The sequence below is a fragment of the Miniopterus natalensis genome, chromosome 7 (assembly GCF_054644295.1).
Source record: "Miniopterus natalensis isolate mMinNat1 chromosome 7, mMinNat1.hap1, whole genome shotgun sequence".
NCBI lineage: Eukaryota > Metazoa > Chordata > Mammalia > Chiroptera > Miniopteridae > Miniopterus > Miniopterus natalensis.
This window is the reverse complement of record NC_142087.1, coordinates 40,813,170-40,841,093: the sequence shown is the minus strand read 5'-3', so window position 1 is coordinate 40,841,093 and position 27,924 is coordinate 40,813,170. Positions and strand designations below refer to the sequence as shown.

Sequence of the window (27,924 nt, the reverse complement as noted above, 5' to 3'; positions counted from 1 at the left end):
CTAGCCTCTTTTCCGGTTTCCTAAAGGGAGGCCGGAAGTGTGGTACTTTAGCCGCTTTGGGTGTAGGAGGGTAGTGATAGCGACTCCCAGCGCAGCGAGGAGGGTCACTGAAGCGCTCGGATTCTCGCAGCAGCGCAGGGTGAGTGGTGCTCGCGGTCCCGCGCGTGGGGCCCACCCCGCTGGCCAGTCTCCGCGGGGCGGCTGGGAGGGCAGCGGCGCACCCGGGCGTGTGCACTGGCCGGTTCCCTGGTTTCGAGCCGGAGGGCCAGCTCCGGGATCCAAGGCCGCGGCCGAAGCGGCTCATACTCGAACTCAGCTCCTTTACCTACCCTGGAGTTCGGGAAATGCGGCTAAGCTCGCTGGCGCCGCGAACTTGGACGGTAGCCCGGCCCGCGAAACCCGAGCCTCCCGGCTCTTGACTCCCGGACTATGTTTAGTTTCTAACGTAAACTTGCCCGATCCAAGAGAATTTGCGCAAAAACTAGCCGGGTGCCCTCGCCCCGCCCCACTCCTGCAGCTGTTGTCGCAGCTGTGGAGCTACGTTTAGTAGGAAGAGTTAACTCAAATTAGCTTCCTCAGCTCACTTCTCTGATTAAAACTTTTTTTTTAAAGAGTATTTGGACAAGGGGTTTGGGGATTTATTTTGCGGCCTGAGGAAAAACTCCAAAATATAACACTGTTCCTTTTGGGTGGAGACTTTGGACTAAGTCACTTTGCCAGTGTTAACTTCTAAAGTAATTGAGCATATGAAAACATATTATCAGTTCTTTACAAAGCTTTGAGACCGAAATACGCGTTCAATTGAGATTTTTAACTTAAGTGCAAAATTTTATATCTAAAGGTGAAGAAAGTGTTTCTTAAAATTGTTACTATTTGTTTCATGTTCTGGAAAGCTTTTTTCCCCCATATGTGAGGCTTTACTGGCAAGTGCACCCTGACAACTTATTGCCTTTGTTAAGTGCTAAGAACTTTTTGGGTGTGGCAGTCTAAAGAAAACTAACCGTACCGTCAACCGGAAGTCTGCACAGGGATTGCGAGCTTGGTTTGGTCAGAACGGAAGCACCAGCCTGAAAATGTACTTTGAAAAAACTGGTTGGCACCAAGAAATTATATATACTTAGCTTGAAAAAAGTGCACTGATTAAATGATTTGGTCTGGATTTTGGAAGTTGATCAAATACTAGGAAGTGTTTTCTAAGATGGGAGTTTTTCCTTAAAGAATGTATCATATCTCCCACAATACTGTCAAGTTGAGTGGTAGTTCTGTAGAAAAAGTCTCCAGATAATTTTACACTTATTACCACTTAAAAAGTGTTGGACTCTAGGACTGTACCTAGAGTAACCTAATATAATGTTAGTATGGATTAATCTCATTTTATAATTGAAACCATAGTATCTAGAGATTCTGAAAAATCTTCTGGTTACCCTTGTGTGGGGAAATCCTCTTTGAGGACTTTTATTTATCACTTCTCCTGCCACTTAATCTAGTCTAACATCTTCCTTAACAGGTATTTCTCCTTTTGTCCTAACCCTAAATGATTTTCTATTTAATCAAGCAAAAATATATAAAACCACAAAGTGATTGTCACCAACACTCCACTCCCTAGGTTTAAAACAAGATTATATTCCCTTAGATCTGTAAATTGAATCTCCTTGACCTTTGTTGACTTTAATTCACTTGCTCATGCTTCAGAAATCTTTATGTATTTCATAGAAGCCTGCTCTTCAAGTCACCCTGTTTTTAAGTTTCTTACAACACATATCCCTTCATACCAAAGAACTTGCATTAAATGTTTGAAAAGTAGACTCTAGACTTTAGAATGAGTGAAGAGCCTCATAATTTGGAAATCTCAGGTGCCTACAGTATGGCAATCCTCCCATCCTAAATAAAGAGTACTTACATTGCTGTATGAAATATTTTCATTTTACCCCAGATTTGTAAATTTCTATGAGAGCTGTGCATTTGCTGAGGTCTTGTTACATGAAGACAGTTACAGTCTTAATTGTTTGGGGAAAGTAAAAATGGACAGAAAACTAGAGTCATAGCAAGGAGTATAATGACAATATCATAAGAAATTTGCTCCTTGGGATATAGCACTGTTCCTGATTTGACTCCCTCTTCACCAGTGCTTATTCCACCCCATACTCTTAGTTTGGTAGGAAAAAATAAACTGCACTTTCCTTGTTTTGGAACAATTGACTGAAGCTAAACTCCCTATCCCTGAAAGGCTCCAGGTTTCTTTCTGGTGGGAGATAAATGCATAGAACAGACTACAACCTCCTTGAAAAGGTAGTAACTTGCCCAATGTTAACACTACCAATTTTTGGTAGAATTAAGACTAACATCTGAATCTCTTTAATTTTAACGATGTCTTGTATCTTCTAAGTAGAACAAGGTTTTTCAGGGTCTTTTTAATCTCCCCCTCTGAATCTTTTAGAAACAAAGATCTTTTCTGAACTCACAGTATTTGATAATCATGTACCACCTTTGAGTTATTTTTCATTATTGTCACACATTGTTTTAACTTGAGAGTCATACTTCTGGAATGAAAACTATGTGTGACTCATTTCATAAGTTGCACCAATCATCTTATTTCTTTATAGTTGCCTCCCCAACAATATGTTAGGCTCTTTGAAGATAGGACACTTGCCTTATATTTCTTAATAGTTTAATAGTCTCAACACTGGTGCCATTTGATGCACATTACTTTCATTAACTGATCATATTAAAGGTTGATAATTAAGTATTGAATGAGCTAAAGAAAAGTTCTATGTAAGACCTGGTGCTGACCCAAAAAACTTTATAATTTTAAAAACTATAATTCATTTACAGATTTAAAGAATGCATGGTTAAAAGACAGACTAATAGGAAATACATCAGTATTCAACATATAAATTACTTTATAACCCAAACTAAGCATTTTTAAAAGGTATCTAGAGCCCCACCCCCCAAATGTAGTAATATGAGGTTTTGTAGATTAAAAAAGCAGTTGGCTCTTGTTGGTGTGGCTCATCGGCCTGTGCACCAAAGGGTTGAGGGTTTGATTCCCAGGCAAGGGCAGTACCTGGGTTGCAGGTTTGATCCCTGGCCCCAGTTGGGAGGCAGCCAATCAATGTGTGTGTCTCTCTCCCCTTTCCCTCCCACATTCTCTCAAAATCAATGGAAAAAATAACCTTAAGTGGGGCTTAAATAAATAAATAATCATTGTCAGCCATTTCACTTGTAATTCTCATCAGTTTCTTTGGTGTTTAAATAACTGACATTCCTGCATCATTAGAGGAAGACAATGTTGTCAAACAAAACAGACTATTTTTAAACATGTGCTTCGGTTTGCAATGACATGGCATGCCTAAAATAATAAAGAGATTTGCACTGGTAAATATGTGCCACTCATCAGGTTTCAGCCACTTACCCTAAGTCCTTCAGTACATTTAAGAGATGAGGGAATAATATACTCCATACTCCTTGTAGTATTTAAAACTACATTTAGAATAGAGGGGGGAAATTACAGGTCTATGTAGTTGAGGTAATAACGGGATTTACTACCCGTGAAAGGTGTTACAGCATGAAAATAATGCTTTCGTGAATGGTTTCGATAAATTATGAAAAGCAGCCTCCTAAAGGGTGATTATAGGAAATTGGGGAGGAATATATATAATAACTTCTGTCTCATGAAAGGTATATCTTACCAACAGCACATTCCAGTGTATCGCCACGGGCTTCTATATTGGATGAACTGGAACTTGTGACTCTTGTTTGTGGGATTTCCTACTAAAACCTAAGAACAGATCTAGCTGTGGGGAGGAGGGAAGTCGGAAACTAAGGCAGAGCTTTTCTAGTTATTTACATGATTGAATTTAGTTGGATGATGTGGTATAATCAAGGAAAGACTGTAAGAAATAACTTTAAACTCACACAAAGCATTGTTTTCTAAGGTCACTTGGCAGTGCTGAGGTCTAGGTAGTGCTTCATTCTTCGCAACCCACAGACTTATTTTTAGACCAAGGGCACAGTGTTTTGCTACATCATAGCTAAATGTTGTTTTCAGAACGTAAGCTTTAAAATTGTTATCCTGGTCAGAGAATGAAATCAGTGCTGCCTATTTTAGACCTGCTTGGAGGAATATAACTCAATACAGTGTCTTAGTCTTGCTCATTAGACGTTTTGCAGACTACTATCACCACCTCAGCTTTGAAGGATGGTACGGTAAAATTTTATCTGATGACGGTGGGATTTTTAACTCCAACTAAAATTTCATAGTTTTTTAAAGATTCAGCCTTTTCATTTTAGGTATTAGACATTCTTCTTACTTTTAACTTAAATTGTATAGGGATAAATTTAGATTATTAGAGAGCAAAGATAGTTTCTTACCTCTATAAATGTTTTCCAAGCTTTTTAAAAAAATTAAATTAGCTTTAAAAACTATTGTACTCTGATTTTTGTATAGAGGACTTAGTCACTTCAAGTGATTGAGTTTGACTCTGTGCAAGAAATTGATTTGGGTAGAGTGGAAATACCAGTAAAACTTAATTATAAATTAATTAAGAGTTTTATATACTTTTCAGTTAGCCTTTCAACAAATATCTTTCTGTGATTTCAGAAGTGAGGGTACAGTAAGAAATGCTAGTTAGAAGTGGAAGAATGATATTTGCAATAAAGATTAGGAGATAAAGACCTGTTAGGCCTCCTTCCTACTTTCTGTCCACTTTAGAATAGAACAGCTAGTTTAGGGCTGTAGAAGGATAGACCTGTTGAAGATGAATTAGTATTCCTCAGTACTTCCACATCACTGAAGTGCAGAATTGGAACTGTTTCCCCAGGATACCTACGTTCTTTTGTTTCTTGTTTCTGTATTGCTACTAAACCAGTAGATTTGGTTATCTGTCCTTATTAGGCTATAAAGCAGTACAGGGGACATGCAATCTTGTTGATATGCCTGGGCTTTGAATTAATGTTGGTTACAGTTTGAAATTTAAAGTTAGTGATGGACTGTTGATTAAATGTCACAACTATGAAGGATGAGTGAACTCAAAGCATGATTCTGGTTTTTCTCTTTGTAGTTTGGTTCTATGAATAATGGTATCAATTAGTTGAGGTTTTTGCCAAGTGATATGATCCTGCTGAATAATTTTTAGACACATTTCTAAGTAGCTTGAACATATCAGAAAGGTTGATTCAGTTTACCTTTTGTTATTCTTTGTCTTCTTATATTTTCCTTCCTAATTAGGATCTAACCACCACCACCATGTCGAGCAAAAGGGCAAAGACCAAGACCACCAAGAAGCGCCCCCAGCGCGCAACATCCAATGTGTTTGCCATGTTTGACCAGTCACAGATTCAGGAGTTTAAAGAGGCCTTCAACATGATTGATCAGAATAGAGATGGTTTCATTGACAAGGAAGATTTACATGATATGCTTGCCTCCTTGGGTAATGATCAGTTTTAATATTAATATATTAGATGGAATTTTTGTAATGCCTTTTATGTTTATTTCTTAAGTCTTAAAGCTCTGTGAAGCCAGTGTAATGGTGTTATAGATGACTAAGATTCAGAGTCTAGAGCAGTGTCTCCCAAAGTGTGGTCCATGGACCACCTGCAGGTTTCCGGCCAAATCTCATGATTAGGCTAGGGGCCAGCTGTTTGTATGTGTTGCAAGGACTGGTCAGTATTATTACTTATGATATCCCAGTGGAATAGCATACAGTCTCCCTTCTTAATACAGGTCCTATTCATTGAGAAGACTTTTTTCTTAATAGTTTTGCTATCCTGAATGTAAATGGCAAGCTGTATAAATGATAATCTTTCTTGTCAAAATATTTACTGTGATGAATTATTGATTCATTTGGTGATGTAATCAAAATAATGACCCTCTTTTTTGTTCAGGGAAAAATCCAACCGATGAGTATCTAGATGCCATGATGAATGAGGCGCCAGGTCCCATAAATTTCACCATGTTCCTCACGATGTTTGGTGAGAAGTTAAATGGCACAGACCCAGAAGATGTCATCAGAAATGCTTTTGCTTGCTTTGATGAAGAAGCAACTGGTAATTACCATGATTTAATTTTCAGTTATGGTAACTAAAATACATAATAACTTGAAATATGATGACACAATACCCTCAGGTTTATACTATACCTGTTTGTTCATTGTTTTAGACACTGTGTCATCACTCACTTTACTGCCTCTGCCCTTAAATATTTGACTTACAGTTTAATAGGTGTATTTGAAAGTTATTTAGGAAACTTATACTCCACAAGGGTTAGGCTCTCAGTAAATATGTGTTGAATGAATAACTTTTAACAGTGCAGTCTTGGGTAAAGTGTAAATTGCTGTAGGCCATGACACCAGTATAGTCCTATGTTTGTTTACCAGGTACCTTTCAGTTCTGAGATTGTTTAAATCTGGTATCAGATGCTCTGGTTTCATTTTCCTATTCTGCATAATAATTGTGTGATTTGGGGCAAGTTATTTAACTATCTAAATCTCTGTTGTTTGTAAAATGGGCAATAATATTATTTGCCTCATAGGGTTGTGAGAATTAAATGAGGAAATGAGATAATAGCATACTGCCTGGCATACAGTTAACTCTCAGAAAACCCCAAAAAGTTAACTACAGAAATGCCTGATCCTTTGGCAGAAGTGTATATAAGAGAAAAGATAAGCAGGCAACTTACATGGCAAGATTTTTGAGAAGGCAGGCACACCCTTTGATTATGCATTACTTGGAGTAGTTTAAACAGGCCAAGGATAGTCTGGTAATGGAAGCATACTCTCCCCAGTTTGGCTTTCAAGGCTCCCCATATGGCCTCTTTTGGCCTATTCAAGTATACTACCTTCGACTCTGTCATCTTTCTAACCTCTTTCCAAGCTCATCTAGGCATTGTCCAAACTTACCTCCACTATTTCTGCCTCTATGCCTCCTCCTCATACCACCATCTCCCTCCTCTTCAACTCAAAAGTCTTAATATTTTTTTCTGGTAAGGCTGGGGAAAAGGCAGGCAGAGGAGACTTATTTTTTTTTCTCCTAAAGACACTTGTGTGTTGATTGGATTTTTCTTGTCTTTTTTTATTGTGAGCAGGTGTTTGTTTTTTTAATGGAGGGTAATGAAACCATAAAAGAGTAAAATGTCTTACCCATTCTTCAGACTCCTTTCAATTGTCATATTCTTTATAGAGCCTAGTCTGCAGTTTCATACTATTTTCTCCTGCCCCTAGGAAAACTCCCTTCTTTCCACTTCCAAATAATTTTATTTATCTCTCTTCTGGCACATACTGTGTCTGACCTTCTATTTTAGTTGTGTACTTATTCCCAATCATCACAGTCTTTCCCGGCTTCCAGGGTAATGGCTGTGTGTCTTCAATGGTATTATATTCCCATCTTTGTAACCCTTTCTACCACTTACCACGGTCCATTGCACATAGTCGATGATTAGTTTATGTGATAGTTGAGTGACTTGGCTGTGGATGATGATTTTTATAAGCTGAAAGTCAGTTTTTTTTTATCCTCAACCAGGAATATCTTTATTGATTTTTTTTTTTTAAGAGAGAGAAGAAGATTGGGGGGAGAGAGAAACATTGATGTTGGAGAGAAACGTCGATCCATTGCCTCCAGTAGGTGCCCTGACTGGGGATCAAACCCACAACCTTTCGGTATACAGGACAATGCTCCAACCAACAGCCACCTGGCCAGGGCCTTTTTTTTTCAATCTACGGTTGAATTAGGAAAAAAACCCATAAATCTAGAGTTTCTTATGTGACATGACCTTATACTTTAATTTTATAGGAAATATATTATCAATGTTTTAGCTTAACTCTACAGGCAAAGAAGTTGTTTCTCTTTTTTTTTATCATGAAATTCAAAATCTCTGCTTAAACGATCATTTATCACCTTTGGTTTAGAGCATTAGTGTTCTCAGTCATGATTGCACATTTTAATTATGCAGGAAGCCTTTTAAAAATATCAGTGCCAGACCTGGCCTGTGTGGCTCAGTTGGTTGGAGCATTGTCCCATACACCAAAAGGTGGTGGGTTCGATTTCTGGTCAGGGCACATACCCAGGTTGTAGGTTCAATCCCTGGTTGGGACGTGTATGGGAGGCAACTGGTTGATGTTTCTCTCTCACAATGATGTTTCTCTCTCTCTCCCTTCCTCCTTCCCTTTCTCTAAAGTCAATTTAAAAAAAATAAAAATATCAATGCCAGGTAATAAATCAAGGGTGGCATCTGGACTTCTGGCCATATTTGTTATTAAATCTAAATTAGATTTTTAATTAAAAAAAAATTTAAATCTCATTTTACGTATTAAAAAGCAAAGTCAGGTAAAGTGAAATATCTGAAATAATATAGCTTGTTAAAACTGGACCCCAAGACTCCAGCATTCTTTCCACTGGAGCACTTTATTGATGTTTATAATGTATTGATTTTAGTGTTATTTGCTTCTAGAATAAGTATGACTATTCGTGCTACTTTAAGGAAATATGAGGCTTAGATACGTTAATCATACTTTATTGCTTTTGTTTAGGCATAGGTTTAGCCCCTATTATCAAGAGTGGAGGAAGATTGATAGGGCAGAGCAGGTTAATGCCACTAAGCAATTAGGCATTTTCTGGGCAACTGCTGAGGCTGACTTAAGTGTGTGTAGACTGCATATTTCATGTATTTGCATATTTATAGTTCTTAACATACAGAGCATGCATAGTCAAGTGTAGATGTTCTTGTAATTAATCCTCAGAGTAGTGTGTATTCTGAACCCCAGTTCTTTATTTTTTAGGCACAATTCAGGAAGATTACCTGAGAGAGCTGCTGACAACAATGGGAGATCGGTTTACAGATGAGGAAGTAGATGAGCTGTACAGAGAAGCACCTATTGACAAAAAGGGAAATTTCAATTACATTGAGTTCACTCGCATCCTTAAACACGGAGCAAAAGACAAAGATGACTGAAAAGAACTCCAAATTCCAGCCAAATGTTCCTTGTCACCATTTTGGGTATTTCTGAGACTTTCTCTTAGAGCCTATAGCATGCCCTAGCTTTACAGCTTTTGACTTTTTTGTGGTATTTATTCTCAGCCATTTTGGGCTCATGCATCTCTATAATCAGACTGGAAATGGGACTTTTTGTCATTTTCAGAATAGAAAATAGGGTGATTTAACTTACCAGCCCCCATAACTTGCAATCTCCACAGAGTCAATATATTTTTTCAGAGAAAGTTATTCACTCATTTTTTTCTGAACCATAATTAAACTTTATGATCAAAACTTACTTGTTTAAAACTTCTTTATTTATCAAAATTGACTTTTATGAGGTAAAACCTAGAAAAGTGTGTGGTTGTTAGACTTTTTCCTTACTCCTGCCAGTTTTCCTAACAATCCTATCTCCTCTACTATTCATCCTTCCCCTCCCGAAGAAATACAGTTTAACTGCCTTAATTGTGTTGCCTGCACTTTGTCTTCCAATTTTAAAAATAACTTCCTATAGAATTTGTGTATATATATGATAGCTTTGGTAGCTTTAAGTCCTTAAGTTTAACATACCTGCCAACATCCCTAAGCTTTTGTACATTACTTCATGTCATTTAAAATTAGACCAAGCCCCACTGAGTTTAATTTTAATTTGTCCTCATTTAAAAACTATTTTAGACCCAAAGGTTCTGTAGAATGCTTCTACCAAAAGAGATTTTTTGTATTGTATTTCAAAGTGTTAGAAATACAGTACAGTATTTTTTATTATATAAAGCTTTTCTTTAGTACAGTAACCCCTATTAAATAGAGGTTATTGTTTGTTTATGCAGAGATTCACCATGAGTTCATGTATGAATTTTGGACATTTCTGACCTGCCCACAAACAAAACAGCTGAAGCTAAGTGCCTGGGAAAGTGAGATCATTATTTCAGTCCTCAAAATAACTTCTGCTATTTCCAGAAGTGCAAGGTCTGTTTCCGAGTTAATCAGGAAGTGGCTGACAGTTTCATTTGCTTTGTGCTTCAAAAAGCTGAAAGATGAGTTTAAAAGTTGAAACATTGGGGGGGGGTTGGTTGAAAAAAATTGACAATTAGCCTATAAAGATGAGTAATTGACAATTACTTTAATAAACAACTGGGAAAAAGATCACTTCTGCTTTCTAGTGAAAAACAAATAACATTGTCATTGTTTTCACTTAGAAAAAAAGTGGTCTCATTTACTAAAATTATCTCTTGCAATATCCCCATTTCCATTTCAGGTAACTGCTCAAAGAACCAGCTGTCATTAAGAGCAGTGCATAGTTGGTCTCCCTGAGTGAAATAAGTCTCCTAATTTAATAATAGCATTCTCTATGTAGTAAGCTTTGTTTACGTGAAGATGGCTGCTTAATGAAAAGCTAAAGCATCTACTCCCAACAATGGATTTAACTGAAAACCTGTCTCTATAATGAAAATCATACTTGAAACCACTTCAAAAGTTCTGAGAAACCAACCTAATGGGGTAGCATCTTTATGATTATATTGTCATTTGGACTCCAAAGCCCCCAAGTTTTACTTGATCAAGAAGCCTATGACTCATCAAGAGCAGGAATTGATGAGTGCTACTGGGGGAAAAGGGGAACAGGGCCAGACTGAGACAAAAGCAAATTCTGAAAAGGAAAGGCAATGATTTTCTACGAAGTAGGAGAGAAAGGACAAGAGGTGCAACACTTAGACTCAGGGAGGTGCTGGCAAATTGTAAAATATTCAGTTCCTCAGTTATATTAGACACATTTGGGAAGGATATGCCATAAATAACCATTTCCCAAGTGCTAGATATTTAGATACTCGGCTTTTCGTTAATGTTGTTTTTCTTTTGAATCTTGAGAGAAAAATATACCTTAGAATTATTTTTTTTAGAACAGTGTTACCTGGTAGAACTTTCTATGATAATGGAAATGCTTTCTATGCTGTCCAGTAAGGACACTAGCCACATGTCGCTATTGAACACTTAAAATGTATCTACTGTAAATGAGGAACTGAATTTTTAATTTAAATAGCTACATGTGGTTAGTGACTTGGAAAACAGTTCTACAAGCAAATATGGACATCAAAGTCAAGGTACAGTCAGGGTGTCTCAGCTATGATCTTAAGTAAGGTGGCCGGGGTGAGGGTTTATGCAATGGTAATAGACCATACTTAGAAGAGCTCTAAGACAGACTTAAGAAGCCAAAATCTTATGATTGGGAAAAATTTATTTAAAGTATTGGACCAAGAGCAGATGGCAGCTAAGAAAAAGAGTAAATATTTTAGAACCAGGTGTGACTTCTCTGCAGTTGCTTTTCAAATTCTCTTGAGAAAATGCATTCAGTTATGAACTGGACCTTGTGCTGGGATGAGGACCACAGGGTCAGCATCACCTGGGTGCTTATTAGGAAAACTATCGACTCACCCTCAACCTACTGAATCTGAGTATCTGGGGTTGTGGCTCAAGAATCTTTTACGGAGCCCTCCAAGATTTCTTATGCATGCTACATCATGTTTAAGACCTACTGCTCTAGTGTGCTGAACAGGTAGTTCCTACCACTGATGAATTTCTGATCAAACATTTCTAGAATATGAATGATTGAATTAGTCATCTCCCCAGCATCCGGGTGCGTTCAGCCATCACAAGTGCTCAATAAAGTTTTTCTTATTAAGCTGATTATCCTCCAATCAGAAATAGTGCTATTTGCATTGTTCCAGGGTGAGGGAACTGACGGTTATGGCCACAAACAGTAACCAGAACAAAACCTGAACACCGTACTTACGTGGTTTCCTTTGTTTTGACCAAGAGCGTTATGTAATGCGAGCGATTGGGGGGTGTGTGATTTGACATCTAACGATCCATAGGAAAGCAAATAATTTGAATAAAACTTTCTTATGGTTGGAAAGGGAATGGAACAGGCTGGCTGTGGCCTAGTACCGTAAACCTTATAAATTGAGGATAAGAAAGGAGGAGGAGCGAATGAGATAACTCGGGCTGGAGTGCAGTTTAAAAAGAAAGGGTTTGCCAGCTGGCAGGAGTCCGCGCGGCCGCCGCCCTCTTAACCTTCCCCAGTATTTCGTGGGAGGTACCTAAAAAATTACTTGTTCTACCTTAAGTTCAAATTTAACTGTGCCCGCTGTACTTTTATTTATTAACTCTGGCAGCCCTGGGTGGGCGGCTTCCGACGCCAGGTAGCCCCTAAACCTGGAGGGATTGCGCCCCGCCCCGCCCCGCCCCGCCCCGCCCGGGTCAAATTCCAGGCCCTGCCCGGCGCCCGGCGGCGGAGGAACGCGGAAGGGCCACGGCATCCTCCACGGCCGGCGGGGGGAGCGGGCGGCCCGCGGGGCTGCAGCCGCGCCGCGCCGCACGCATCGGCCGGGCTAAGCAAGGCAGCTAACACTCGGCCTCAGTCGTCGGCCCAGCCCCGCTCCCGGGCCGTCGCCGCGGGCGCTGCTGCAGCCGGAGCGCGAGCCACTCTGCAAACCTCCCTTCCCGAGTTGGATCCCGCCGCGCTTCCGGTGCGATTTCCGGTCCGCCTCCCGAGGCAGGAAGTGCCGGGAGCCGCCTCTGTCGCGCCACAGCCCAGCGCTCGTCGTGGTCGCTTGTCGTCTCGTGCACAGCATCCCGGGTTCTGGTGTCTGGCGGCGGTGAGTGGCGCTCGCCCCCGCGCGCAACACCCTTGGGGCCGCACCTGTCCCTCCTCCCTTCCCGCCACGCGCCGGTGGCCATAGCCCGGCCGGGGAGGGGAGGGCCGGGGCCCGTGGGAGCTGTCATGGTGGGAGGAGGCCCCAGCGACCGCCGGGCGCAGGCCTGGGCGCCAGCTCCAGAGCGGATGAAGCCGGCCTGGGAAGAGGCTGGGCTGGAAGAGGTGGCCGGGCTTCCGGCTTTGCGTCACCCGGGATGACTTCACACACCTGGTGTCCCCGCGGCCTGGCCGCCTGCCCCCGCCCTCGCGGGCCCAGTCCGTGGGTTACGGTGTTGAGCTCCTGCTCTGACCCGCCGCACAGGGCTTGATGCTTTGGGGGTACAGCAGTCTGTTAGTACACGGTTCTTGCCTTAGATGAAGTGGCCAAGGAAAATATTAGAGAAAAGGCACCGGTTGGTGGTTAGCATATGCTCAACTGTTAACGATTTCCGTAGGAGTTGTCTGTCTCACTGTATCTTGCATCTTGTTAAGAGTTAGTGCATTCGTGTTGATTGTTGGGAAAGGATAGATAAAAATCAGGAAGTATTTCCCAAAAATAAATCGTGACCTCATGGAGAAAGCCTTGGAGTCGGCCCTAGAAGGGAGAATTTAGCATTTCTGGCTGGATCTGCGGTAGGAGGTAACAAGACCAAAAGCGCAAAAGGTCGCAGTTTGTGTCAAGTGGAAAGGAGACGGTGGGAAGACCAGCCTGAATGAAACAGAATTGTAATAAATAGTAGTTGGAAATAAGGGTGGGTAGGTATGTAGGTAAGTGTGGCCTTTTTATTTTATACTTTTATTTCATTTAATTAATTTTTAAATTTATCTTTATTGTTGAAAGTATTACGGATGTCCCCGTTTCCCCCATTGACTTCCTCCACCCCACACCCTCTAGTGTGGCCTTGAAAACTTGAGGAGAGATAAAAGATTATGTAAGAGGCATCAGGGACTCATTTTGGATTCTTCACCAAGGAAGTTATATGAAGAAGGGGTGTTTGAAGATTAGTTTGGTAGCCTTTAAGATGAAATTGCATTGGTCCTTTGGTAAGAAAAGTATCATAGCATTTTAGAGTTCAAAAGAACCTTATAGATTATCCTTCATTGTATAATTGAGGAAACAAACCAAGAGAAGTAAGATAATTTGCCTAAAGTCATTTGAGGGATTCCCATGGTGCCCCCCATTTTCTCAGTAAGCATTAGGTGGACCCTCCTGGACCTCATAACAAAGTGCACAGCTTTTTGTTTGTTTAGGCTCTGTTGAATGAAACAATTTCTATAATGGCTGAGTCAACATTAATTTATGCTTCAGTGAGACCAAATTTAGACAAGATGAACTGTGCCTCTTGAAGGACAATCCCCAGGTCTCCGTTGCAGGGGTTAGGAAAGATAAGAGGACTTGGACCCCCTGAATGAGGCTGGTTATCCCTCTCTCCCAAGACTCAAAGACACCAGCTATCTAGGAATGGTTTTCATTGCCAGCAACTTTGGGATCTTCCTTTCTCATTTCATATTTTAGCGGTGTGGTGGCATTGCTTATTACTCCCAACTGGCTATCTATGTTTTCATGGTAGAGAATTTCAGTTGCTTTTGTGCAGGATATTAGAGACTAATAGTACAAGCTCTGAAGCTAGACTTCAGAGTACAGATCCTTTTTATAGCTGTGTGGCCACAGGCAAGTTGTTTATTTCTTTTCCCTGATTTTCTCATCTACGAAAGGGGGATAATAATTTTACCTATATCATAAGTTGTTGTGAGGATTAAATATGTTAATATATGTGAAATGCTTAGACCAATGCCTAACACATACTTAGCACTCAATTGGCTATTATTAGTACTGTTTCTTCCAGATATGGAACAAGGGGTAGCTGGTAATTTTGAAGGATCTCTTCAGGAAGAGTTTAGTGGACTTTATATTAAACCATGGGTAGACCATAGAGAAAAGCGTTGTTTTGGGAGTCAGATCCAGGTCCTACCTTATAATGAGCATTTATATGTAATCCTGTTTGTGATAGGAAGGAAGCAAATGTATGTTTTCACTTAACTGGTATTTACTGAGCACCTGCCGTATGTAAGTCACTTTATTAGACCCTGCAATCCAAGGTAGAAAGTCTAAATGTCATAAAAATGTATATGTAAATGGCATGGCAGTGGAATTCTCGGCAGTAAAAAAAGAATGAACCACTGATAGATGAATCTCAAAAACATTACATTGAGCAAAAGATGTCAAGTACATAGAATATACACTGTATAGTTCCGTTTATAAAAAGTTCAAAGACAAACTAATCTACGTTGATAAAAATCTGAGCAATGGCTGCCTATGGGAAAGGATGGTTGACTTGCAGGGAACTTTCTGGAGTGATGTTAACACTTGTTACTTGATTGAGGTGGTGGTTACGTGGGTGTACACATTTACAAAAACTTATTTTAAGATCTGTACATTTTATCATATATAAATTTTATTGTAATAAAACGATGATTTAGGAATTCAAAGGATGGAAAGTTTACTGCCAGCTAGGACAATCATAAAATACATAATGAAGAAATGACAGCATTATAATGTGGTAAATATTAAAATTTAACCATATACTACAAGGAAAGCTTAACTTGTATTAAGAAAAAAGATGTAAAAATTGAGTAAGGCTCTGAAAAAAATTGATATATGGAACTGATTACACATTTGCCTAAACATGCAGTATAAAAACAGTCATGTCATTAAGTATATGAGGTTAATTTTGTGGGGTATTTTAATTTGATTAAATACTAAAAATTCTCTTTATGATTGCTGTTTTCAAACTGTTGCTCATGTATCCAACCAGTTGACCCTCCCAGTTAGCACAAACATTACTCTTGACTATAGTAATCACCTTGGGGATCTGTGAGAAATTTATAAAGATTCTGATAGACCTTGGTGAAGGTGCCAGTTGAATCAGAAATGATCTTGGATTTCAGCCCAAGAACTGCTGCTCTCTGCTTCTTTGTGTTCGTTCATTCTCAGCCTCACCTTGTGTTAAGAAGCTGGCCGTGCTAAAGGAGACCTCTTAAGCATCCTGCCTCAGGCATCTCTTCTGCCATTCTACTGTAACTTGGCCAAAACTTGAACTCTTTATCATCCCTTTGCTCACAAAACTAGCTCCTCCTCCCTCCTTAATAACCTCATTTTTGAGTAGTAACTGTGCTACCAGTTTTTCAACCAGTACTTAAAAGCAAAGTCATTCTAGGACAGCTCTGAAGGAAACTCCAATTAGGGAGCAAGAACTAGTGCACCAGCCTAGGAATCAGCAGGAAGAAAAGGATAGTGCTGATGGGAATGTTGAAGAAGGGTGACTTTTGCAGTTAAAAGAGGAACCCACAGAAATTGGATAGAAATTGAACAGAAGGAATTGAAAATTTCTAACCAGAAATAGAAAATTCCCTATCCAGTGCAAACTTGACTGTGGCCCCTTTGAACTTTTTAAAATTACGTGGTTATAATTGTGACATAAAGGCATTGACTTATTTTTTATGTTAAAGAGACCAAGGAAGCACAGTGCTTTATTAGTTTTTTATTGCTATGTAACAAATTGCCCCGAAACTTAGCACCTTAAAAAAAGCAGTAAACAGTTTCTGAGGGTCAGGAATTCTAGGGCAGCTTAACTGGGTGGTACTGGCTCAGGGCCTCATGAGGTTGCAGCCCAGATGTCAGCCGGGTTTGCAATCTTGAAGAAAGATCAACCTCCAAGGTGGCTGACTCACTTGGCTGGCAAGTTGATCTTGACTATTGACAGGAGGCCTCAGTTCCCTCCCACATGGACCTCTCCTTAAGGCAGTGTACTACCCTAATGACCTGATGGCTGTTTTCCCCCAGACTGTGATCCAAGAGAGAGCAAGGCAGAAGCTGCAGTGATTGTTGTGACAAAATCACACTACTGTTTTTGCAATATCCCATTGGTTATGAAGAGTAGCAGGATATGTCACTCCAAAATATGCCACTTTGGCATAAATACTATTTTGAGCTGAAGGCAATTTAGAAGCCGACACATGAAAAGCTCTGCCCTCCCCATATTTGCCTAAAAGCAGGACATAAATTTACAAAGTTATCCTTCCTCCCCTCTCTACCAGAAAGACAAAGATTACTCTCTGGAGATAACTTTAGACTCTTATCAGTGGAGAAGGCCCTGATTTAAGTCTACGTGACAAGCCTTACACTTGTTTACTTCGCTTTTTCCTGGTACCCTTCCATAACTAGCCTCTCCCCCTCACATACCTTTCTTCTTTTGTCTGCATCTGAAGATGATATTTAAGCCAGAGTTCTAAGCCACCTCTGATAATTGGTTTTTCCCTGGGTATCTCCCATGTATACATGAGGTATACATGTTAATAAAGTTGTCTTTGTTTTTCTCTTGTTAACCTGTTATTACGGTGGTGTCAGCCAAGAACTCAGAAGAGTAGAAGGAAAATTATTTCACCTTTCCTACAGTTTCATAGGTCAACAACCCTTTTTTACTGTTGGAGGGGACGATACAGGGGCCTGAGAAGTATTGAGGTCCATTTTGGATCCTGGCTACCACCATAGCCAAGGAACACATTCAACTCAGGATACAGGCAATAATATAAACAAATACTGATTGTATCAGGAAGATAATAGGGAGTAGTGGGAATTGCTCACCGAACACTCATTATCTTGAGGAATTTGGGAATGCTGGTCAAGTGATTCCTTATCGTATAGTTTTTCAAGATGTCTGAAATTTGTTTTTATTAAAGTAAAATATTCAGTTTTTAAAAATATTGTTAAGCTAATTCAGTAATTTAAAAAGGCATTTAAAAGGTCATCCCTAGGGTTACCAAATGAACCCTCCTACAGGCTGCATATAGTTTGGTAACTGCCAGTTTGTGACTTCTGATCTACCTAACTCTTTTATTTTATAGATGAGGAAAATGAGAACCAGGAAATCTAAAATGACCAAAGGTCAGACAACTTGAAAATGGCAGAACTGGAATTAGAATCCAGGTCTCCAGCATCCCTGTTAAACCATAATGACCAAATCTTAAAAACTAAAGGGAACTAAATGCACAGACAGCCAGTGCCTTCTAAGTGGTTAATCCAGTGGTTCTCAGCCTTCCAAGTACATTGGAATCACCTGGTGCATTATTTAAAATACAGATTTGACTACAGTAGGGCCTAGGCGTCATGCTTTTTTAAACTTCCAGGGTGATTTTAATGTGCAGCCAAGATTGACACCAGAAGGTTAACTACTGTGAGAGCCATATTTACTTCCCATATGGTGACAGCAATTAGCTCACCTAAGATACTTAAAGGAAGAGGCCTTGAAAGAATGTCGAAATCATAGTTAGCTGACAGAATTTGCCCCATGACCATGTTTCCCAGGCTTCCAATAAAGCTATATAGACTGAATGATTTTCACAAGCAATTCCTGCTTATTAATGATTATGGTGCCCATGTTTTGATTTGCACATTAGTATTGCAGGTGATTTTGCACATATTTATATTATTATCTGAATATATTGACACGACAGCCACCTATAGTATCAGTTATTTTATATCCCTGCCCTGCTTGTAGCCTCTGTGGACACTACATATGGCCTTTAGTTCACCCTGTATTGGATATTTACAAAAAATAATTTAAAATTTGAAGAGGAAATGAGAAGTTTTTCCTGCTATTGAGGGTTATTCATTACATTATGTGCTATATTATATATGGATATTTTTTGTAACTATAGTTTGAGGGTAAGGTTTGGTTGGTTCTTATTTAACATGTATAGATTAAACGTTAATTTGACAGACCTAGGTAAAGGTTTCAAGCCTTTACCTATCATGTCAAACCAAGACCATGACTGATAGGAAATACTGCCACTTGATCAAACCCAAACTAGGGCTGCTACATTGCACAATTTCAAGGAGTGTCATTTATATTTTATTCTCTTACCATTCCACAATGCAGTTGTATTCTGTACATCGATTTCCCCATATAGTTTGCATTTATTTGAAAACTCAGTTTGTCTAGGATTTGAGTTTAGAGGAAAGTGGCTGCTCAGAAATCAGTGTCAGGTTATATTGGTAGTATTGCAAGTTTTTTTTTAATTGTGGTAAGCTCAAAATATTAGAAGAACATTTAATACAAAGAAAATATATAGGTAAAAATAACCTTGAATAAAGGGGGTTTGACTCCTAGCTCTGCCACTAGGTATCTCAGGCAAGTTATTTAATATCTTTAATCTTCAGTTTCTTCATTTGTAAAGCAGGCATGTTAAATTCAATGTATATAATGTGCTTAGCACCAGTCATTCAATAAATAGCTAGAACAGAAGTATAGTACAGAATGTAAGAAACTACATGGTGCCTTGGGCACATATAAGCATTGTGGTGTTGCTGAAGGAAAAGTACAAAGGAGAGAAGAGCAAAGATGAGGCTGGAAAGGTCATTCTAGAGGAGGCAAAGGAGGACCTTGTGCACCATGCATAAGAACTTTGGCAGTAGTGAGCCAAAGAAGATTTTTAAAAGGGGAATGGTAATGTCATATTCATGTTTTAGACACATCTGGCTGGAGTATAAAGGGCAGTTTAGAAGGGACTAAGGAGCAAGGATGTTGGTTAGTTGGCCATAGAAATACACAAAGAGATGAGGAGGGCCCAGCGAGGGGTGAGGAAGATGAACACACCTGAGGCATTTAAGAGGCGGGGCTTGATTCATGGGGGTGGGGCTGAGTCAGAGTGACTCCTAGGTTTCTGGTTTGGTGAGTGGGTAAATGATGGTGCCATTAACAGAAAACAAAAGGATGGGAAAGTTTTGGAAGAGGAAGATAACTCAGTCTTCAACACGTTGATTATGAGTGTCTGGGATATGCAAATGGATGCCTTTCACAGGCAGTTGGATATTTGAGTCTGCAACTCAAGAGAGGTCATGCCTAGAGATAACAGACTTCATAAGACAAGTGCTGTCGGAACAGTGAGAGTCAATGAGATCATCTAAGCAAAGCAAAGTCACAACTACTAGAATACAGGAATATTTAATCTAAGTGAGTGGAGGAGATAAAGGCTTAACAAGAAAATGGAGGAGGGCCAGTCATAGAAATAGAACCGAGAGAGATTATGTGGGTGTCAACAAGTCAAATACAGCATTTTACATAAATCTTTCCAATATAATGTTTAGGAGTCTTCCTCAGAGTGTAAAGGTCTTCAAGGTTGGGAAGCTTGTGTTCTCTTTCCATTTGGGACAGTTCATTTATAGATGATAGATGATAATAGATGATAGGTAGGTAGGTAGGTAGGTAGGTAGGTAGATGATGATAGATAGATAGATAGATAGATAGATAGATAGATAGATAGATAGATAATTTTAATTGATTTTTAGATAGAAAGGGGGAGAGAGAGAAACATCGATTGACTGTCTCCTGCACATTCCCTACCGGGAATTGAGCCCTCAACCCGTACATGTGCCCTGATGAGGAATCAACCAGCAGTCCTTCAGTGCATGGGAAGATGCCCAACCAACTGAGTCACACTAGCCAGGGCTGGGACAGTTCATTTCTAGTGTGTTCACTAAGATCAAGAATTGTTGGGGCTCTGAAGGGAAAGAGGGATAAAATGGTGTCAAATATAGCAGAGTGGTCCAAGGAGATTTAGACTGGATTTGGCAATTTGAAAGCAGTTGCTATAGAGAAAAGAAAGCCAGATTGTGGTGGGTTGAAAGTGAGTAGGAAGTGAGAAAGTCAAGATACTTATCTCTCAGTAGGTAAGGAAACCAAGGATGGTAGTTTCTTTGGGGGCCAGAATTCTCTTCAGATTGACTGTTTTACTACAACTTTTTCTCACATTTTTCATTTTATGTGTTTATATGTATAATTTTTATAGGTACCATATACATATATAACTGTGCACTGTTTTTAAATGAAGTACAGAGAAAAAAATAAACTTTTTTTTTAAAAGAAATGATGGTATTATTACATTGATCCTGTATCTGCTCTGTTCAAAACTACACCACTAAGCCAATCTTCAAAACACCCAGTGGGTATTTTACAGATTGAAAAAAGAGAAGGAAACAATGTAGATTGAAAGTCCAAGACTGGAAGTCCTAGAGAGCCAGGTCCAAAATTGCTCAGCCACTGCCCCAGCTAGTTATCTGCTTTCACACTATATGGCTGCAGAGTTAAAGAACAGTCCCCAAGACCATCCTCATTTCTGACACCAATGACAAGTTTGGGTTTCCAGGATGACCCTCAGGTTCAATAATTTGCTAGGATTCTCAGAACCCATGGTTGTGGTTTAGTACAGTAAAGGATTCAGAGATACCTGGTGCAGAGTCCAGAGTCTTCTAAATGTCAAGCTTCCAGTTGTCCTCTCATGGACAATTGTGATTCCTCCTGACAACAAGGCGAGACAGTATGCATGGAGTTTTGCCAACCAGGGAAGCTCACTCGATCCTTGATATCCATAGTTTTAATGGAGCTCCATCACATACTGTTGACTGCTGCATAGCTGACCTCAGTCTCCAGCCCCTCTAGAGATTAACTGATAACATATGCCCCAGAGCCCCCACAGTAAATCACATTGTTAGAAATCTGGTGTGACCCAAGACCCCAGATATCAGGTATGACATTCCAGGGGCTTAGAGATTATTTCTCAGGAGCCAAGGACAAAGGCCAGACCTCTCAGGGCAAAATTAAATTTTTTACGATACAAAGGCCATTGATTTTTTGTTGTGGGTTTTATTATTTTTATACCTAGGTAGTACCTATCTCAGAGAAGTTGTGAAGATTGAATAAGACATTGGGCCAAAAAATTACTCTGGTGTCCATGGGTTTTCTGAGGTTATATGTAGCTTGTAATGGTAGAGTTAAGATTCAAACTCAGGACTTTGTAAGTCCAAAACTGACAGTATTTTTGCATTGTATTTATATTATTTAAAACTACAAATAAAAAGGGGTATGAAAATTGTTCATTCTATTTGACATTTAAATTATTGGTGGCTTTCAATAGAGTATTAAAGGCTACTACCAATGCCATATTACAGAAAGTGGAGGGTGATTGGGAAGATCAGAAAATGGAGACAGTTGAGTATTAATTAGACAGATAATCTAAAAGTTTTGTAAAGGGAAATGGGAGATGAAAAGGTAGCAAGATTAAAGAATAGGTTTTGATAATTATTTTTAAAGATGAGAGCCTTTTTAACATGCACCGTACGGTGACTATACTAATTTCTTTGTGTATGTTATCTCGTTTAATTCTTACTTGCATTGAAGTAGATATTGTGTTTTGCTATAAAACAGGATCAAGTGAGCTTCCCTGGTTTTCAAACCTGTTTTGAAAAAACTGAGGTTCAGGGGGGCCATGCAACATTGGTAATAAAATGAACACAAATAGAATTGTGGTGATGATTATAAATGGGACAGTCCTTATAAAAGGAAGATATCAACCTTGGAGCCTTTCCTTTTAGGCAAGCCCATGCCTTCATAACAGTGCTTGGCACATAGTTAGCACTCAGTAAATGCTAAGTATTGTTACATATTTTTGAATTAATTCCCACCTAATAAATACGGGTTTAATGACATTTTAGGGAAAGCTACATCAATAATTTCTATTGTTTAATTTTTTTCAAAGCTTTTTTTCTAGCCACTTAATTGTCACATCGGAAATAAAGTTTAAATATATATTTATTCCTACTCAAATGAAGTAATAATTCTACATTAAGATATTTTTACTCATTAAGTATTATGAGTTCTTTTTTTGCTTTACGTTTTATGTATTCTTTAATGCTTTTTTTTTTTTAACTCTAGAATTAAACAGCCACCATGTCGAGCAAAAAGGCGAAGACCAAGACCACTAAGAAGCGCCCCCAGCGCGCAACATCCAATGTTTTCGCTATGTTTGACCAGTCTCAGATTCAGGAGTTTAAAGAGGCCTTCAACATGATTGATCAGAACAGAGATGGTTTCATTGACAAGGAAGATTTGCATGATATGCTTGCTTCTCTAGGTAGACTTTTATATTCTTAATATGCCGGCTTCCCCAAAATAATAATTCAGTGTTCTATGAATTATTTTCCGTGCGATGTTCAAATATTCCTGTCCTGTCTCCAGAACCTGTTGAGACATGTCTCAAAATGTGTAACTAATAATATGGCATAGTTAGTAATAAAGGTTGAGAACAGGTTATAAATAGGAAGTAACAATAATAAATGATGATTGTCTCGGGAGGAAGGGTAGTGCTACACAGGAAAGGGACCTTTCACAATTTTATTTATAATTTTTTTATAACTAAAGAAAAGAAAATGTGAAGATAAAAGATTTAAAGTAAACATAAACTACCCTTTGTTATTTTAGTTATTATGGGTGTTATTTTATTCCTTGTATGATTTTTGTTGTTGTTTGTTTTGATCTTAAAAAGAAGGCTCAGAAGCTCCTCTGTGTTCTGCGCCAAGTCAGCACTAATTTTATAGTTGTGGAGAAAGGAATAGCAAGCCTGATTCGTGATAGAGCAAAGTGACTGGCATAGAAAGGGGCACAGCTCAGGGACGGCCTTCAGTTAAGCTCTACACTCTGGAGTGATCTTGTGCTTGACTGTTAGCCAGAGAGCAAAGAGAAAGAGGTTGTTATTTCTTTCCCTTCAGTAACCACAACATGATTTGTTTCTCTGTCTTATTTTTATTTTTTATTTTAACATATTATTTTGAAAATTTTTAAACCTACAAACAGTTGAACAGAATAATGAACATGTGTACATCCTTTACCTAGATTCACCAGTTGTTAACATTTTGCTACGTTTTCTTTATTTAGAGTGAGAGTAGAATCAAGATACCGATCTAATATGTTGAATTGCAGGTAGGTTGGATCACAGTGTTTTCCACTTAGAATAGCTAAATGTGCTCTCTGGGCAGGTCACTACTGAAGAAGCCCACTGAGGAAAATTGAGAGACTTTGTTATATTACAAAGATTGAACGCTCAAGCCATGATCATAGTAGATGCTCAGTTAATTTGTGAGTGATGGTAGAGTAAGAGGCTGACTTTGGGGCCTTCTGTTTTGGGGAACCCTGTCCTTTTAAGACATGTATTTACCTTTCAAATTAACAAAATATATTGTATGCCTTGAATGTGTCTATAGGTGTTTTAGCCTAAACCAATTCATTTTAAGTCCCTGTGTCCTTTTTATACCCATGTTCTCTTGACACCTTTGGATTACCCAACCCACCCCACTCCCCCAGAAAAATGCTGCAAGAGAGTTGGGTTAAATCTGAATGTAGAAAATTAGATCTTTTTCTCTACTTTTACTTATTCGGTGAACCTTGAGATTAATTTTGGGCTGATCTTTATATTGGTGTGTTGAGTAGGTATGAGTGAAGATTGTAAGGCAGTAAGACATGCCAACTTGGCATTTAAATTTCACTCAGATTTCCAGGATTAAAACTTCACATGTGAACTATAATTCTAGATTTGACTATCATTAGCACTTAGTTGGGTGTAATATTGAAGTACCTCCTTAGGTAGGAATATCTAACTTATAGATGTTCTTTTCATGGAGAATTATACAAACTTAATGTTCGAAGGGACCTTACAGATACCAAATTTAATCAGTCCATTTTACAGAGTAAAAAAGTAAATCCTAGACACCTGCCACCTGCTCCCTGGTCACGCAACCAGTGGCAGAATTGAGATTCTAAACCACTGTTCCAGACCCCTCATTCATTGTTGCTTTTCCTATACCCTGGGGACCTCACAATTGCCAAGACCAAGAGAAGCTCGTTACTCCTACCATGTGTGGCCATCCCAGAGGAGTTTCTCCCAACTTCAATGGAAGAGTCAAGGCAGTTCCCTCACCACTGTACTAGAAGAGGGAGAAGTGCTCTCAGTTGGAACTGAGATTAAGATTTCCTTTATAAACAATACCAAACAAGAATGCAGTTCAGTGACGTCAATCAACAGCATTTGGTAGTCTGTCTGGCAACCAAAGAGTTTATAACATTGTTCAAAATGATCTCCCAATTCTAAACCAACCTAATAGTTTCCACTTAAATGACCCAACTTATAAATAAAATTTTTGAAGCATTCCAATTCATGGGCAACTGTACCACAATTGAAAATATGAATATTTAGATTTTTTTTAAATAACTGGTATTGAAATACCCTGACAGACCTTTAGTGTTATCAGCATTCAAGATGCAATAGTATGGATGCATTGCCTAGACCATAGTTTCAGGTGTTTGTTTTATTTTGTTTAAAATAGTGAAGAAAAAGTTACAGAAAGTATCAATAAATGAACAACATTCAACCTAATTTTTTATACATGCATTTTTTTTAATGGCGTATCAGATTTTTCATGAAATCAAAAATGGTCTTTTTAAAATGTTCTTAATGCAGTTAATTGAAAAATTAGTTTCATTGGAGGATGATGTACCTTTTAAAAATATGTTGGGGAGCATAACAATAACTAAACAATTATTTGTCAAAATTAGTTCTTTGTCTTTAAATGTTAAAATGTGAACTCTTATAGGGAAGAATCCAACAGATGCTTACCTTGATGCCATGATGAATGAGGCCCCAGGGCCCATAAACTTCACCATGTTCCTCACGATGTTTGGTGAGAAGTTAAATGGCACAGACCCAGAAGATGTCATCAGAAATGCTTTTGCTTGCTTTGATGAAGAAGCAACTGGTGGGTCCTCTTTGTTTATATCCTTATTCCAGACTATATGACACACTTTTTAGGAAATGAAAAAGATTAGTAAAATACACTTTAAAAATCTATATATATATGTCTTTATTGATTTCAGAGAGAGGAAGGGAGAGGGAGAGGGAGAAACATCAGTGATGAGAGTCGTTGATCGGCTGCCTCCTGCACGCCCCCCCCTACTGGGGATGGAGCCCGCCACCCAGGCATGTCCCCTGACCGGGAATGGAACCCCGATCTCCTGGATCATGGGTTAATGCTCAACCAACTGGCCACACCGAGCAGGCAAAATACACATTTTTAAAAATGAATAAAGGAAAACTATCACTTACAATGGGGAAGTATAACTAAGAATGGCTAGGACACAGGTGAATGTAGGTCATAAAGCTACACAATTTGTGATGTTAATCTTTGAATTTGGATTTGAGCTTCCTGAAAGCCAAAGAGAGAATTGTCTGTTAAATAGTAGTTCTTTTTTTTTTTTTTTTTTTAAATATATCTTTATTGATTTTAGAGAGAGAGGAAGAGAGAGAGATAGAAACATCAATGATGAGAGAGTCATTGATCGGCTGCAGCCCGCAACCCGGGCATGTGCCCTGACCAGGAATCAAACCCTGATCGCCTGGATCCTAGGTCGACGCTCAACCGCTGAGTCACGCCTGGCCGGGCTAAATAATAGTTCTTAAACAATGAAAGCAACTTCTTCAAAAGACTATAAATCTCACCAGAAAGTATACAGTCATTCACTGCATAACCATAACACTGTTTCAGTCAAGGACTGATAGCATATACAGTAGTGTTCCTACAAGATTATAGCGGAGCTGAAAAATTCCCATTGCCCTAGTGCCATCAGAGCCATTATAATATCATAGTGCATGATGCATTACCCACTTGTTTGTGGTGATGCTGGTGCACACAAACCTTTTGCATTGCCAGTTGTATAAAAGTATGGTGCACACAAAAAATTATGTACAGTACAGGATATTGATGACAATGAATGACTGTGTTACTAGTTTATGTATTTACTTTTAAATTTTTATTTATTGATTGATTTGAGAGAGAAAGAAACATTGATTTGTTGTTCCACTTATTTATGCATTCATTGGTTAATTCTTGTATGTGCCCTGACTAGGGATCGAACTCTCAACTTTGTCATATCAGAATGATGCTCTAACCAACTGAGCTACTCGGCCAGAGCTATTCTGCACTTCTTATTGTTATTTTAGAGTGTACTCTTTCTACTTGTTAAAAAAAAAAAAGTTTGCTGTAAAACAGTATGCTGTTTGTTACACCAGCAGCTGCTTCATACATCTTGTGTGTATTGCATTATTTTCTCTTGTGCTTGATTTGATCTCATGTTGCTTTGTATAGGCTTGTAGCCTGGAGCAATAGGCTGTACCTATAGCTAGGTGTATAGTAGACTACACCATCTAGGTTTGTGAAGTACACTCTGATATTCGTACAACAGCAAAATCTTCTAACAATGCATTCTCAGAAAATACACCTGCATTAAGCAACACGGGACTATGTAACAAACTTGAGCTATTAAAATGTTAGGGGTTTTTCCCTCTCATTTTGAAGTGTGGAAAGCCAGGCTATTCACTTTTCCTACTTTTGCCGTTTTCATCTTTTCTCCTGCATTAACCCTGTTAGCTCAGCCACCCGCATCACTTTCTCAGGCATACCTAACACCCTATTCCTGCTTCCCCATTTCTGTCCGTCAAAGCTGCGCCGTCATTCATGGATATAATCTTCTAACTAAGCTTTTAAAATGATTTAATCTAGTATTGTAAAGAACTCCGAAAGTAATAGGAGAACATAATGATACAGTCACATAATGTCTTAGTTCACTGATTTATTTTGTTCTTGAAAATATGTATATACTGAAATATTTTGTAAGATTGACCTAGTGTAGAAATTAGCCATTAAACTGCCAGGAAGTATTCATGATTCCCTTCTTTCTATGTCTTCCAGGCACCATTCAGGAAGATTACCTGAGAGAGCTGCTGACAACAATGGGCGATAGGTTCACAGACGAGGAAGTAGATGAGCTGTACAGAGAAGCACCTATTGACAAAAAGGGAAATTTCAATTACATTGAGTTCACTCGCATCCTTAAACATGGAGCTAAAGATAAAGATGATTGAAAGAACTTTAGCTAACACCTTCCAGTTACTTCGTCTTACTCTGTTTTATTTCCTGGACACTTTCCCCCATCCTCATAGGCCTGTTGCATGCAACTTAGTTTCACAGCTTTGCCTCTTTTTTTGATGTATTTATTCTAGATCTTTCTGCCACTTAGCACTTGTATAATCAGACTGCAGATGGGGATAAGGTTGTAAATTGTGTTGAAAAAGAATTTGCAAATAAAAATCAACAAATGTGAAAGCCCAGGAAAATATATTTGGTATTTCTGGTTTTGCTGGATTTTTACATTTTTATATAATAAAAATGATATTTTGAAATAAAGATTATGCTGACTCAAATGGAATATAATGAAAAGTTAAATGAGTAGTAGGTGGGGATAGTCATATTTTCAACTTTATATAATTTAGATGTCATGGCTAAACTGATATTTTCATGTATTTGAGGCAATATTCTTCAGAGCTTTGA

The 27,924-nt window shown here is 38.8% G+C and overlaps 2 protein-coding genes across 2 annotated transcripts; both read left to right on the top strand.

Moving 5' to 3' along the window:
• Positions 1-39: 39 nt before the first annotated feature.
• On the top strand, positions 40-9,263 carry LOC107535890 (myosin regulatory light polypeptide 9). Its single transcript, XM_016211487.2, has 4 exons — positions 40-139; positions 5,228-5,429; positions 5,884-6,045; positions 8,772-9,263. Exons 2-4 carry the CDS (start codon positions 5,246-5,248, stop codon positions 8,942-8,944), a joined length of 519 nt encoding a protein of 172 aa, XP_016066973.1. The 5' UTR covers positions 40-139; positions 5,228-5,245; the 3' UTR covers positions 8,945-9,263.
• Positions 9,264-12,438: 3,175 nt separating this feature from the next.
• LOC107535889 (myosin regulatory light chain 12B) lies at positions 12,439-27,714 on the top strand. Its single transcript, XM_016211486.2, has 4 exons — positions 12,439-12,615; positions 22,424-22,622; positions 25,135-25,296; positions 27,286-27,714. The coding sequence occupies exons 2-4, from the start codon at positions 22,439-22,441 to the stop codon at positions 27,456-27,458; spliced, it is 519 nt and encodes a 172-aa protein (XP_016066972.1). The 5' UTR covers positions 12,439-12,615; positions 22,424-22,438; the 3' UTR covers positions 27,459-27,714.
• The last annotated feature ends 210 nt before the right edge of the window (positions 27,715-27,924 follow it).

What these genes read in the sequence shown, in the direction of transcription:
- LOC107535890 (XM_016211487.2), top strand. Translation starts at nt 5,246, where the DNA reads ATGTCGAGCAAAAGGGCAAAGACCAAGACCACCAAGAAGCGCCCCCAG. An exon ending in TGATATGCTTGCCTCCTTGG is followed by an intron (nt 5,430 to 5,883) that starts GTAATGATCAGT and finishes TTTTTTGTTCAG; the next exon opens with GGAAAAATCCAACCGATGAG. An exon ending in CTTTGATGAAGAAGCAACTG is followed by an intron (nt 6,046 to 8,771) that starts GTAATTACCATG and finishes TTTATTTTTTAG; the next exon opens with GCACAATTCAGGAAGATTAC.
- LOC107535889 (XM_016211486.2), top strand. Translation starts at nt 22,439, where the DNA reads ATGTCGAGCAAAAAGGCGAAGACCAAGACCACTAAGAAGCGCCCCCAG. An exon ending in TGATATGCTTGCTTCTCTAG is followed by an intron (nt 22,623 to 25,134) that starts GTAGACTTTTAT and finishes GAACTCTTATAG; the next exon opens with GGAAGAATCCAACAGATGCT. An exon ending in CTTTGATGAAGAAGCAACTG is followed by an intron (nt 25,297 to 27,285) that starts GTGGGTCCTCTT and finishes TATGTCTTCCAG; the next exon opens with GCACCATTCAGGAAGATTAC.